Here is a 15,288-nt window from a genome sequence, read left to right on the forward strand (position 1 = left end):
ATGACTGTGTCAAGCTGCGCCTCAGTGCATCCACACATCGGTCGCTAAGGCTGCCATTACTACACATTCTGTAGACATAATCCCAAATAAACGTTTGAAAATATTTCAATTATTCAAGTTTTTCCATCATTCATGCATCTCGTCCCAGAGTACACTGGACTTCTCTTACCTGAGCATGAAATACAGCACTAACTTCTTTAAATTTTTTAATGTGCATTTTTATTAAGTTCCTGATTGGTGTGGAATGTTCTCAGAAAATAAATTTCAAATGAAACAGTTTTTTTCATCTCATACAAATGTGAAAAATGGTGATGATAATTACAAAAATGTCTTACTTCATTCATACTGATAGTTACTTCTTTACTTAATTATTTACAAGAACTATTTACATCAGTCCCTATTCAATAAAAGATAAATGTCTTGGCAGCAATAAATCAAGACATTATCATCACAATACCGCATTGACAACATGTATAATTCGTTCCTTGACACACAGATTATTTATGTGCGTTACACATCTATGAAAATCTATGTCGACATTTATTTTTTCTTCACTCTGGTCTTCCTGTCTCACATCACTTCCAGGTTGTGTTTCATCAATTTCTTCCTGTTCATATCCTAGAAACAGAAAATCAAGAGTGCTGTTTAATTACCAAAAATAAAATTACATACATGGAGCATTTCTCAGGTATATGCATTTTCCCTCACACATATACAACACAACAGGCAACATGAATCTGAGATGTTACAAAAACCACACTGGTTTTTAATTTGGCAGTAATGGAGAGAACCATTTTTAGTCTTGCAGCATTTTGTCAGTCACACATGTTAAAAGATGTTAAAAGTAATAATAATAATGAGCGTATGGCATTGGTGGACGGGAGACCCCTCGCGGGGCGGTTCGGCCGCCGCTCCACAAGTTCTTTAACGCCACTACGGCGACTTGCGAGTGAATGAGGATGAAATGATGATGAAAGACGCACAACACCCAGTCATCTTGAGGCAGAGAAAATCCCTGACCCCGCCGGAAATCGAACCTGGGACCCCGTGCACAGGAAGCGAGAACGCTACCGCAAGACCAAGAGCCGCGGACATGCTAAGAGTAAAGATGATATTGTAGATACAGAATTTCACTACTGTCTACAAAAATTTGTTTCACACTCACAGTGATGCTTACACTATCAATTTCTGAGAATTATTTTTTCGGTATGCCAGGTGGTAAACAATTAGTCAAAATTTGTGAATGAAAGCAGGGAATACGTTAAAATTTAAAAGCATTAACATACAGTGTTCACTTAACCATTCACTGTATTGAAACTGCCAATACAACATTCTGCATAGCTTCTGAACAGAAAAAAAATGATGAATATCTCTTGAACATATGGTAACATATTAAGTTTTTCATAGTTGTCTTTGTCTTGATGAAATGAATCTGGAGAATATCTGCTCCACACCAGCACAATTCCACAGGAAACGTCTACTACTGTGCCCATATACCCACTGTTCAAACTGATAAAAACAACAAAACAAAAACTGCTCAACCACAGACTACCATCATCACACTTTAGTCTACAAATCATGCAGAATTACTGAAAAATACATCCCGTCTTTACAACTTCTCCATCAGATGTAAAAGTTTGATTATGCAAGCTGACCTGATCCCCAGTACCACATTCCACAATAATATTTCCCCTGGATGCAATATTTCTGCACGGAATATTCCCTCTCTTAGAACCTACAGCAAACTGTTGATCTCATTCATCGCAATTAACTAATTTATTTTCACCAAGCACTTGTAATGTAACACGTCTAGCCATTCAGCAGCATAACACTATTGCCCATGAATATTCCAAAGGCTGAAAGTATAGTTATGTTAAGGCTACAGCAGAGATTATGCAGTACATCTGGCAGTATGTGTCACAACATAAAATGACGTAATGTTACAAACAAAAGAGAAACCATGCTATTATCAACTTTCCTTTTAAAACTGCTAGTTTGGGATTCCAGCCTACAATAAATCCTTTGCTATAACATGGTTACTGTCAAGTGTACACTCGCTTCTGATTACATCCAGCTTCTTGTGAGGGCAGTAGCCTCTAGTGGGTTTTAGAGTAGCCCATCCTCGAGCTGGAGTTCTTAAAGCATAGATCTGTATTGAAGCAAACTGTGTGTATAATTATGAGAAAAATGTTGGTGAATGATACTGCTAAATTGCTTGCAATTTCACAAATCAAAAAACAAGCATAAGGAAATGTATAACAAATCAGATAAATCAGAAAACAGCTATAAATAATAATAATAATAATAATAATAATAATAATAGAGGTGTTTTGCAGGATATACTTCCTGCAACCACTGTAGAAGGAAAACAAAGACAGAGGATGAGATGGTCAGATGAAGTTAACCGAAACCTCATGTTCTGTTATTACCAAGCAACAAACTTTGGAACCAACACAACTGGATACAGATCACAAGTATACATAACATTTATTACCAAATACCCAGAATTAAAATTTTTAACAGAACAACGACTAGCTGATCAGATCCATGTAATAATAAAAAATAACAGGATACCCCAGTCAGAATGTTAGAAAACATCAAACAACAAGTACAACAAATACTGGAACAAAATAATGTGCAATCAGAAGAAGAAGAAAATACAGTAATGGACTCAAACATCCCAGAACAAACAAACAAAAACAACACGCATCAATTAAACAATCAGAGGAAAACGAAATCTTAAGACAGCCACCAGAACAAGTACAAATAGAACACGAAGTGACACACATGTTAGATATAGAAGAAAAATTTCAGCTGACATATACAGAATACAAAGACACAAATTCAGACATTAAACCATTCTTGCATAGACCACCAAATAACCCACAAGTCGAAACAACAATAACAACTATCAACACAATCATACACAACAAAATAAATGAAAATACAACTATGGAAGAGATACAACTACTGGTTTATATAGGAGCACTCCCTACACTAAATATACACACTAGGCAGAGATCAGAACCAACCAACACACAGAAGAAATCCACAAAACCAGCATGGCAACACAGGCTACAGATCAGAATAGAAAAACTGAGAAAAGACATCGGACAGCTAACACAATTTATAAGAAATGAAATATCAGACAAAAAACGAAAAAGGTTAGGTAAAATCTCACAACAAGAAGCGATAGAGCAATTAGATGAAAAGAAGCAGAAATTACATGCATAGGCCAAGCGACTTAGAAGATACAAAAAAAGTGAAAATAGAAGGAAACAAGACCAAACATTCAACACAAACCAAAAGAAATTTTACCAGACAATAGATAACACACACATTAAAATAGACAATCCACCAAACATAACAGACATGGAACACTTCTGGAGCAACATATGGTCAAACCCGGTACAGCATAACAGGCATGCACGGTGGATACAAGCAGAAACAGACACATACAAGATGATACCACAAATGCCTGAAGTGATAATTCTGCAACATGAAGTCACCCGAGCAATTAATTCTACGCACAATTGGAAAGCCCCCGGGAAAGATAAAATTGAAAATTTCTGGCTAAAGAAGTTCACCTCAACACATTCACATCTAACTAAATTATTTAACAGTTACATTGCAGACCCATACACATTCCCTGATACACTTACACATGGAATAACTTATATGAAACCTAACGATCAAGCAGACACAGCAAACCCAGCAAAATATCACCCCATAACATGCCTACCAACAATATACAAAATATTAACTTCAGTCATTACACAAAAATTAATGACACATACAACACAGAACAAAATTATAAATGAAGAACAAAACGACTGTTGCAAAGGAGCACTGGGATGTAAAGAGCAATGACACATACAACACAGAACAAAATTATAAATGAAGAACAAAATGACTGTTGCAAAGGAGCACTGGGATGTAAAGAGCAACTGGTAATAGACGCAGAGGTGACGTATCAAGCTAAGACTAAACAAAGGACGCTACACTACGCATACATTGATTACCAAAAAGCTTTTGATAGTGTACCCCACTCATGGTTACTACAAATATTGGAAATATACAAAGTAGATCCTAAATTGATACAGTTCCTAAACATAGTAATGAAAAATTGGAAAACCACACTTAATATCCAAACAAATTCCAATAATATCACATCACAGCCAATACAGATTAAGCGTGGAATATACCAAGGACACTCATTAAGTCCTTTCTGGTTCTGCCTTGCTCTGAACCCACTATCCAACATGCTAAATAATACAAATTATGGATACAATATTACTGGAACATACCAACACAAAATCACACATTTGCTGTACATGGATGATCTATAACTACTGGCAGCAACAAATCAACAACTCAACCAATTACTAAAGATAACAGAAGTATTCAGCAATGATATAAATATGGCTTTTGGAACAGACAAATGTAAGAAAAATAGCATAGTCAAGGGAAAACACACTAAACAAGAAGATTACATATTGGATAACCACAGCGACTGCATAGAAGCGATGGAAAAAACAGATGCCTATAAATATCTAGGATACAGACAAAAAATAGGAAGAGATAATACAAATATTAAAGAAGAACTAAAAGAAAAATATAGAAAAAGACTAACAAAAATACTGAAAACAGAATTGACAGCAAGAAACAAGACAAAAACTATAAATACTTATGCTACTACTCATTTGGAGTAGTGAAATGGAGTAACACAAACTAGAAGCACTCAATACACTTACACGATCACAATGCCACAAATATAGAATACATCACATACATTCAGCAACAGAAAGATTCACATTAAGCAGAAAGGAAGGAGGAAGGGGATTTATCGACATAAAAAACCTACATTATGGACAGGTAGACAATTTAAGAAAATTCTTTATAGAACGAGCAGAAACTAGCAAAATACACAAAGCAATCACTCATATAAATACATCGGCTACACCATTGCAATTTCATAACCACTTCTACAACCCTTTAGGTCACATAACATCAACAGATACGAAGAAAGTAAATTGGAAAAAGAAAACACTACATGGCAAGCACCCATATCATCTAACACCAGCCACACATCAATCAAGAAGCATCCAACACATGGCTAAGAAAAAGCAATATATACAGTGAGACGGAAGGATTCATGATTGCAATACAGGATCAAACAATAAACACCAGATATTACAGCAACCACAACAGATAAATGCAGACTTTGCAAACAACAAATAGAAACAGTAGATCACATCACAAGTGGATGTACAATACTAGCAAATACAGAATACCCCAGAACACATGACAATGTAGCAAAAATAATACATCAACAACTTGCCATACAACATAAACTAATAAAACAACACTTTTCCACATACAAGTACGCACCACAAAATGTACTGGAGAATGATGAATACAAATTATACTGGAACAGAACCATTATAACAGATAAAACAACACCACATAACAAACTTGACATCATACTCACCAATAAAAAGAAGAAATTAACAGAACTAATCGAAATATCCATACCCAATACAACAAATATACAGAAGAAAACAGGAGAAAAAAATTGAAAAATACATTCAACTGGCTGAGGAAGTCAAGGACATGTGGCATCAGGATAAAGTTGACATTATACCAATTATACTATCAACTACAGGAGTCATACCACACAATATCCACCAGTACATCAACGCAATACAGCTACATCCAAACTTATATATACAACTACAGAAATCTGAAATAATTGATACATGTTCAATTACCCAATAGTTCCTAAATGCAATGTAACATATACCATACAGTTAAAAGGAAGCCACACTTGAGCAAGGTCCGCGCACTTTCCATTTTTAACCAGACATAACGTCTGAGAAAGGAAAGAATAATAACAACAATCAGTGTGGAAATTCAAAGTAAAATTTCCTTTGCTACACGAGAAAAAAAAAAAAAAAAAAAAAAAAAAAAAAAAAAAAAAAAAAAAAAAAAAAGGAACGAGTTATAAAACTGAACAATCCAGCTTGTTATCTAACTTGAATAATAATTTGCCTATTGGTTTGTGAGTGCATGTGTTCTCCATGCATATGCATGTTTTGTGTTGACTAGAACTACTCATTTTGTAATTTATATACAGTGCTTAGCTACCATTTCTGATGCAAAAAGTATGCAATTATTAAGGGTCTTTGACAATGACGAGCAAGCAATCATACACTGAGAATTGTGATAAGTGATATTTCCCCGAAAATGCCCATTCAGCTCTGATATTTGGCTGAACTTCAACTATGGAATCTGGATCAAGTTGAGCGAAGCACGTATGTTAAATATTGAAATTTTACATAACACTGATGAAGAAACAATACCACATAAGTAACAAAACATGAAATTTGCATTCTTGCACTACAGTGATGTTCTGGATCATAAAAAAATTGAAATGAAGAAAATACTCTTTTAGAAAGCTTAATTACTGCAGATATGTGGAATTGTCTCAGTATTTACAGGTGAGGAATGTTATTTACGCACTATTTGTCAATCTCCTGTGTGACCTACTACTTTTACATTGTTGTTGGTACTGAATAAAGTAATAAATTGCTTTGGAAAGATTTTACTGAATGGCTTCACAGAGACAATTTCAGATATATACACAGTTCACATGGATCTGATTATATATGTAGGTTTTTTCAAGAAAAACTGCCGAACAAAGAACTGCGCCACACTGTCACTCTTAAAACAATAAAGACCAAGATGATAATTTTTAAGGAATATTGTCATAATAGCAATGACAATCCTTAGGAACAATGGTCTTAAGTTGAAAATGATACCATTTGGCTTTCTTGACACTCAGTCTTTCTTTATACAGTTTCTGGAAGAAACCTTCTGCAGAAATTTTTCTCTGACATCCTGGTATTTCTTGCCACACTTCGTTGAAAGTGCACCTTTAGTAAATAATACTGTTTGGCTAGTACTGTATCACCCTCAGGTCCATAACGTTGGCTCATTCTTTGCAGCTCTTCCAGGCCAAATTGAGTCATACAGCCATACACTTTTCTCTGCATAGTTAGTGAAAAAGGCGTAACCTGGGTAGTAGACTTTTTAAGGTCATGGCTTTCTTCTCGCCTCTGGATATCAAGGCATACTGGCTAGGAAGTGTAACTTCACGTCTTTTGAGCTCGCACTTGATAGAACTGTGAACTGAGTCACATTCCATCTAAGTATAACTTTTCTCCACGAACTTTTGCGTAATAAATACTCCTGAAGCAAATCTTAACATAATATCATTCTATTATTATCAACTATTAGATATTTTACAGCCGTTGCTTTTTGCAGTGATTTGTCGCCAATACTGTAATACAATAGCCATGAATCTCTTCGCTTATGCCGGCCGCTGTGGCCGAGCGGTTCTAGGCGCTTGAGTCTGGAACCGCGCGACCGCTACGGTCGCAGGTTCTAATCCTTGATAATATCACATTTCTATTCTGATATGTGCACCCATCAGAACACAAAATGACAGGGAGAGGATTTTCCTTAATTGTTTTGGATAGTGTGTCCATGATACAAGAGGCAAAACTTGCAATCACATTGCCTTGCATTTCACTGAACCAGTAACACACTGCATCATGACTTTGCAAATTGTACATTGTAAAGTTATGGACAGCCAACTTTGTTTTATAATAAACTGCACTTGCCTGTAAAAGTGGTGCCACTTTCATGGCCTGTAAGGCCATGGTGTGTAGACTGTGCAGAGCTTCCACTGGGCATTTTTCTTATCTAGATGTACCTGCAACCTCGATTGCTTTTTCCATTGTATGTGCTGCTTCCACATGTCTTCACTCAAGTTTCCGAGCCTGTAACTACAACACCAGTCACACTGGTCTATCTTGGGAAGAAAATAAGCTACAGTTACCCTCTTCGAAAATGACGTTAAAGGGGGCCCAATTTAATGGTGAAATCTATTGCTTACTTTATTTTACAGTGTAGAGTTCATACAGCTGTTGTTTGCTTTGTACAATATGCTCAAGATACAGCTTGGAGGAGGATTTCCTGCAGTAATGTGATGGCAGTTTTGAAAGACAGTCCATGAATTCTTTTACGAAGTTTTTGTTAGCTTTCTTTTCATTTACTTTATTCAGGAATGTGATGATTCATAATCAGGGCTCATCTCATGTGGAATTAACTCACTGTCCATTCATTTATGTCAACGAGTATTGAGAAACACTTTTTTGTGTACTTGATGTTTTCCCATGTTATTTCTCAGATAATAAAGCAGCATGCCTTTTCTCCTGGGTTCACCAGTGCTCTTTCCTGGATGTTTAGTTGAAATTATGTTCACAAGATTGATTACATAAATCTCCATCTGATTCCATTGCACTGTTTCCCAGAAAGTGTTAAAAACTGTCTGCCTGTCACCAGTAGAAATTTTATGACACTTCCCCTGAACAGATTTCACACACATCTTTGAAGTACAAGTTGGACCTAATATTCATGCCTCTCTTGGACTATTACGAGTATTTTTTCCACTTTGACTTCTCTTATATCCAATATACACTTGTCTGTCCATTCTCAGAATTTTGTTGAATAGCCAGCCGCTGTGGCCAAGCGGTTCTAGGCACTTCAGTCCAGAACCACGCGGCTGCTACAGTCACAGGTTCGAATCCTGCCTCGGGCATGGATGTATTTGATGTCCTTAGGTTAGTTAGGTTTATGTAGTTCTAAGTCTAGGGGACTGATGACCTCATACATTAAGTCCCATAGCGCTTAGAGCCATTTGAACCATTTTTGTTGGCTTTTTCTTCCAGTCTTCTCGGCAGGTCTTAGATTTCTTTTTCCTGTCACTACTTGAGGTACCACAAAATTCTTAGCCCCCACTTTCAACATCCTTGCTTCCGTCAACTTCTGACAAATTATCCATTGCATGGATACATGTAAACAGTTCAGCTCGCTGAGCTTGTTTTGAGTCTGTAACAGCTTTCTGAGTCATTAGAGCCTCTGATGAAGTCTCCAGTGGTGGAAGATGAAACATTAAGCAGAAACTTATGCCTTGTAATATGGCCTTATGCCCATGAATAAAATATCAGGATTATCGCAAATACCAGCCACGAAAGACTTACACTGCATGATTTGAACACATTGCTTGTTTTCAAAACATTACTTGCACCTTAATCATGTCAATCATCATGAAGCAATTTAATAGAGCTGTTACCAATAGCTCACAATTATAAATTTCATATATTTAGCTGCAAGAGGTCTTCACTCAGTTGCCTGACTACATGGTTCTTTCTGTGAGAGCAGGCTTAAACAGGGTGCAGTGTTCGAGCTACCATATTTGAAACATGCACTATAAAGCCACCGTTACTCACTGCTGCATGGGGTTGAGCACTTTTGAAAGGACAGAACCTAGTAGTGACCATGCAGTAGTAGAAAGAGGAGTGCTTGTTTACTGTGACAACACAGTGTTCCAATGGCCATTTGGTCATTGCAAACCAGCGTGCATTTAGTGAACAGTTTAATATTATCTTCCTGCAGATTGTGTTCCTGATCAAAAATTGATTGTTGTGTGGGTGGACACATTTCTGGATACTGGTAGTGTGCAGAAAAAGAAACTAGGGCCTTCAAGAACCACTGGGACACCAGAAAACGTCAAGAAAGTAAAGCTGGTACTTATGAATTTCCCCAAGCAATCTGCACATGACCATACAGATGCTCTTGCAATCTCCAATCACACAGTGATACAAATTTTTCTGAAGACCTGAAATTTCATCCATACAAATTGGCAGCAGTGCACACACTTAATCCAAGTGATTTTGTTTCATGGAACAATGCACGTGAAGCCTTGAGAAATTCACAACATCCTTGTGTTCTTCACCTATGAGACACATTTTCATTTGTCTGGATGTGTGAATGACCAGCCTCTTCCTACAGAACTGTGACTGTAGTGCACTATTTAAAATTGGCATTATTGGTCCATGGTTTGTCGATGATAACAATTGGGCAGTTATGGTCACTTCTGATCATTATGTCTACATGACTGAGGAGTTTTTCTTCTTGAAATTGAAGAAACGGATGTTTGGGATGTCTTGTTCCAACAAGACCATACTATGGCTCACACAAAATGAACATAAATGACAATCTTGTCTGAACAGTTCCCTGACTATCTCATCTCTTTGAGAGGCAATATTCAGTGGCCTGCATGTTCGCCAGATTTAGCCCCTTTTTGGTGCTATCTTAAATCCTTGGTGTATACCAATTGTCCACAGACCCTGGGTGAGCTGTGGAACAGGATTTGTGCTGCTATTGCCAACATAGACGGAGACTTGCTGGACAAAGTCAACCAAAACTTGTGATTTTGATTCTCCACATGCATTGACCACAATGGAGCCAATCTTAAAGATATAATTTTCAAAATCTAATGACTTAGGTACCTCTATGTAAAGAAAAGAGAATTAAATTGATATCTCCACTACTCCAAGTTATTATTATTATTATTAAACAAGGGGGGTTCCTGTTTGGAATGAGAGCTTCAGTCTTTAAACTTTAACTATTATCGTACAGTTATCCTACTTTATGCTAGATGAAGTCTTCCAAGGTCATGTATGAAATAAATCCAACTTATTACTAAACCCATCTCCTGTACAAAACAAATTAGGAAATTATGACTCAGATGTGCTTGACTAAAATTCTTACATTACATTTTATTTCTGCAGTATATATTTTCAGAATGATTTGCTTACTTGGCACTCTGCATGTACAGGAAGCAGTTGAAAGAATCCAGCCAGTGCCAAATTGGTTGTGACAAAGCAATTTTTACCCCTGATAAAACTTTTGTGATGTGTGAAATGACATCCTGCACAATGAATCAACAACTACATTTACATTCAACTGGATGTGATCTCCAACTAGCAATGAATGTAAACACTTGTGTGTGTCTGCTGTTGCAAAAGTTCAAATAGTGGTTTAAAGCTACTGTTGCAGTTTATGAACTTTATTGTGTTAGTAAAGTCACAAGCGTCACTGTTGTCTAATTCGTTTTAGCATAGAGAATACAGCTTCTGTGTAACTGAGTTAAAAAGGGCAGCTTCTTTGGCAAGGCAAGCTCCTTAAACAGTTACAGTGCTGTGCTACAGTCATTTGCCAACACCAAAGCTACCAATGTGCATGGAAATGGGCTCACTATGAAACTTCAACAACTGAATCTTCCCAACAAACACCAGCTGCTTTAAGCAAAACAGTAATCTTCTGTTTCTAATAATGTGGTCTCACCTGAAATAGCTGTCATCATCGGCGATGTTCCCAATATCATAATAGATGACTATGTGAAATCGGTAAGTGACATAATTTCTGGCATCAATATTATGCACTGCTCTCATATCAGGAGGCAACATTTATATTTTTAAAAGAAATGTTGAAAATACAGATTGATTAGTAGAAGAGAATAATTTGTGTGTTATAGAGATAATGGAGATAATGAAGAAACTGCAAAAAAGTGGGAATTTAAGGAGATGGGATCTGGATAAACTGAAAGAACCAGAGGTTGTACAGAGTTTCAGGAAGAGCATAAGGGAACAATTGACAGGAATGGGGGAAAGAAATACAGTAGAAGAAGAATGGGTAGCTTTGAGAGATGAAGTAGTGAAGGCAGCAGAGGACCTAGTAGGTAAAAAGACGAGGGCTAGTAGAAATCCTTGGGTAACAGAAGAAATACTGAATTTAATTGATGAAAAGAGAAAATATAAAAATGCAGTAAATGAAGCAGGCAAAAAGGAATACAAACGTCTCAAAAACGAGATCAACAGGAAGTGCAAAATGGCTAAGCAGGGATGGCTAGAGGACAAATGTAAGGATGTAGAGGGTTATCTCACTAGGGGTAATATAGATACTGCCTACAGGAAAATTAAAGAGACCTTTGGAGAACAGAGAACCACTTGTATGAATATCAGATGGAAACCCAGTTCTAAGCAAAGAAGGGAAAGCAGAAAGGTGCAGGGAGTATATAGCGAGCCTATACAAGGGCAATGTACTTGAAGACAATATCATGGAAATGGAAGAGGATGTAATCATGGAAATGGAAGAGGATGTAGATGAAGATGAAATGGGATATACGATACTGCGTGAAGAGTTTGACAGAGCACTGAAAGACCTGAGTCGAAACAAGGCCCCAGGAGTAGACAACAATCCATTGGAACTACTGACGGCCTTGGGAGAGCCAGTCCTGACAAAACTCTACCATCTGATGAGCAAGATGTATGAAACAGGCGAAATACCCTCAGACTTCAAGAAGAATATAATAATTCCAATCCCAAAGAAAGCAGGTGCTGACAGATGAGAAACTTACCAAACAATCAGTTTAATAAGTCACGGATGCAAAATACTAATGCGTATTCTCTACAGACGAATGGAAAAACTGGTAGAAGCCGACCTCGCGGAAGATCAGTTTGGATTCCGTAGAAATGTTGGAATACGTGAGGCAATACTGACCCTACGACTTATATTAGAAGCTAGATTAAGGAAAGAATATAATAATTCCAATCCCAAAGAAAGCAGGTGCTGACAGATGAGAAACTTACCAAACAATCAGTTTAATAAGTCACGGATGCAAAATACTAATGCGTATTCTCTACAGACGAATGGAAAAACTGGTAGAAGCCGACCTCGCGGAAGATCAGTTTGGATTCCGTAGAAATGTTGGAATACGTGAGGCAATACTGACCCTACGACTTATATTAGAAGCTAGATTAAGGAAAGGCAAACCTACATTTCTAGCATTTGTAGACTTAGAGAAAGCTTTTGACAATGTTGACTGGAATACTCTCCTTCAAATTCTGGAAGTGGCAGGGGTAAAATACAGGGAGCGAAAGGCTATTTACAATTTGTACAGAAACCAGATGGCAGTTATAAGAGTCGAGGGGCACGAAAGGGAAGCAGTGGTTGGGAAGGGAGTGAGACAGGGTTGTAGCCTCTCCCTGATGTTATTCAATCTGTATATTGAGCAAGCAGTGAAGGAAACAAAAGAAAAATTCGGAGTAGGTATTAAAATCCATGGAGAAGAAATAAGAACTTTGAGGTTTGCTGACAACACTGTAATTCTGTCAGAGACAGCAAAGGACTTGGAAGAGCAGTTGAACGGAATGGACAGTGTCTTGAAAGGAGGGTATAAGATGAACATCAACAAAAGCAAAACGAGGATAATGGAATGTAGTCGAATAAAGTCGGGTGATGCTGAGGGAATTAGATTAGGAAATGAGACACTTAAAGTAGTAAAGGAGTTTTGCTATTTGGGGAGCAAAATAACTGATGATGGTCAAAGTAGATAGGATATAAAATGTAGACTGGCAATGGCAAGGAAAGCGTTTCTGAAGAAGAGAAATTTGTTAACATTGAGTATTGATTTAAGTGTCAGGAAGTCGTTTCTGAAAGTATTTGTATGGAGCATAGCCATGTATGGAAGTGAAAAATGGACGATAACTAGTTTGGACAAAAAGACAATAGAAGCTTTCGAAATGTGGTGCTACAGAAGATTGCTGAAGATTAGATGGGTAGATCATATAACTAATGAGAGGTATTGAATAGGATTGGGGAGAGGAGAAGTTTGTGGCACAACTTAATTAGAAGAAGGGATCGGTTGGTAGGACATGTTCTGAGGCATCCAGGGAGCACCAATTTAGTATTGGAGGGCAGCGTGGAGGGTAAAAATCGTAGAGGGAGACCAAGAGATGAATACACTAAACACATTCAGAAGGATGTAGGTTGCAGTAGGTACTGGGAGATGAAGAAGCTTGCACAGGATAGAGTAGCATGAAGAGCTGCATCAAACCAGTCTCAGGACTGAAGACCACAACAACAACAGAGATAATGACACCAGTGAGGCATTGTAAAAGTGCCAGCACACGAGTTGTCTTTTCTAATGTATTTCCATTTATTAGTAATGCTGTAATAGTTAAAAAAAATGTCTAAATGGAACATACACTACCAACATGTCAGAGATATTCCAACCTGCTCCAGGGTTCAGGGAAGCTCTTGTATAAAATCATTTTGTTGCACTGCTCAATACATATTTGACGATTTAAGCAAAGTGCCATTCACGATACAGATCCCCTATCAAGGAAATTATTTCTATGTTTAAATTACCATGGACCACGTTGTGTGTCATCATTGCAAAGGTGCTGGTCATACCAAGAAAAATTACTCGCAGTTGTTGATTATTCCAAATGATGAAAGCGAATTTCCTGATCTCATACACAATGCTGCTACACAAAAGTCTGTACCATTGGTACAAGAGGCAGCTTCAAAAATTCCTTAGCCTCCCACTCAATCTGGAAACAAACATCATACATCTGACTCTTCTACTACAGTATTAGAAATATCACCATCGGTACAAGAAGTAGTTCCTACTATTCCTTTTTCTCCCACATTGTCTGGGAAAGAGCAATATAAATCTGGCTCTGTCACTACCATTTTAGAAATATCACCCAAATGCACCAAAAGACATCGATTTGATTTTGATTTTAATAAGGATACTGCCTACAGTTCAGTCATCACTAATAACAATATTTCTTCCAATGAACACCAGATTTAAAAAATCTGTCAAACGAAACTGTCAATGTGTTTCCTATGGAAACTAAAGACTTATGTGAATTTAGCATGACTGACAAACCTAATTCTACAACTCATATAGTGCGAGGTGCAGCCCCCACTACTGACGCACTACCTGCATCTGGCACTACACAACAAATGATGATATGATGGATACAGATTCTGAATGTGGTTCATCAGTATCATATTCCCCAATGAGATGTGCACCACTGTCTTCAAAAGAATTCAAAAGATTACCTCATGTCTTCAAAAGAATTCCAAACCTTTTTGAAAACAACAAAACATCATAATATAATATATAAGTCACGTGCATACAAATAAATCAACAGCACTCCATAGAAACATCTAACCTAATGCAGTTTAATGTGAAATATCAGACTGATATTGCTTTCATACAAGAACTGTATTGTTATCAACAAAACATAGGCGGAATCACTAGAGTTTACAAGACATTTAGAGCATTTTTACAAGAGAAAGGGCAGCCATACTAATAACCAATAAAGATATTGATTATGTAATAATCAGATGCATTATTTGTAGCAATAGTACACTGAAGTGCCAAAAAAACTGGCATAGGCATGCATATTCAAATACAGAGATATGTAAACAGGCAGAATATGCGCTGCGTTCGGAAATGCCTGCGTAGGACAACAAGTGTCTGGTGCAGCTGTTAGATCAATTATTGCCGCTATAATGGCAGAG

General features: G+C 37.1%; 1 protein-coding gene across 8 annotated transcripts in view; it reads right to left on the reverse strand.

Annotated features, from left to right (window-relative positions):
- Positions 1-335: 335 nt before the first annotated feature.
- The window catches only part of LOC126262232 (cap-specific mRNA (nucleoside-2'-O-)-methyltransferase 2), a 275,061-nt gene continuing 260,108 nt past the window's right edge, over positions 336-15,288 (reverse strand). For all 8 annotated transcript variants that reach the window (XM_049958694.1, XM_049958697.1, XM_049958700.1 and 5 more), the window contains one exon: positions 336-618. In XM_049958694.1, coding sequence (XP_049814651.1) covers positions 449-618 — 170 coding nt within the window. In that variant the 3' untranslated portion in view covers positions 336-448. The remainder of the gene's footprint in view (positions 619-15,288) is intronic.

This window comes from Schistocerca nitens, chromosome 6 (assembly GCF_023898315.1).
Source record: "Schistocerca nitens isolate TAMUIC-IGC-003100 chromosome 6, iqSchNite1.1, whole genome shotgun sequence".
In the NCBI taxonomy this organism is placed as follows: domain Eukaryota; kingdom Metazoa; phylum Arthropoda; class Insecta; order Orthoptera; family Acrididae; genus Schistocerca; species Schistocerca nitens.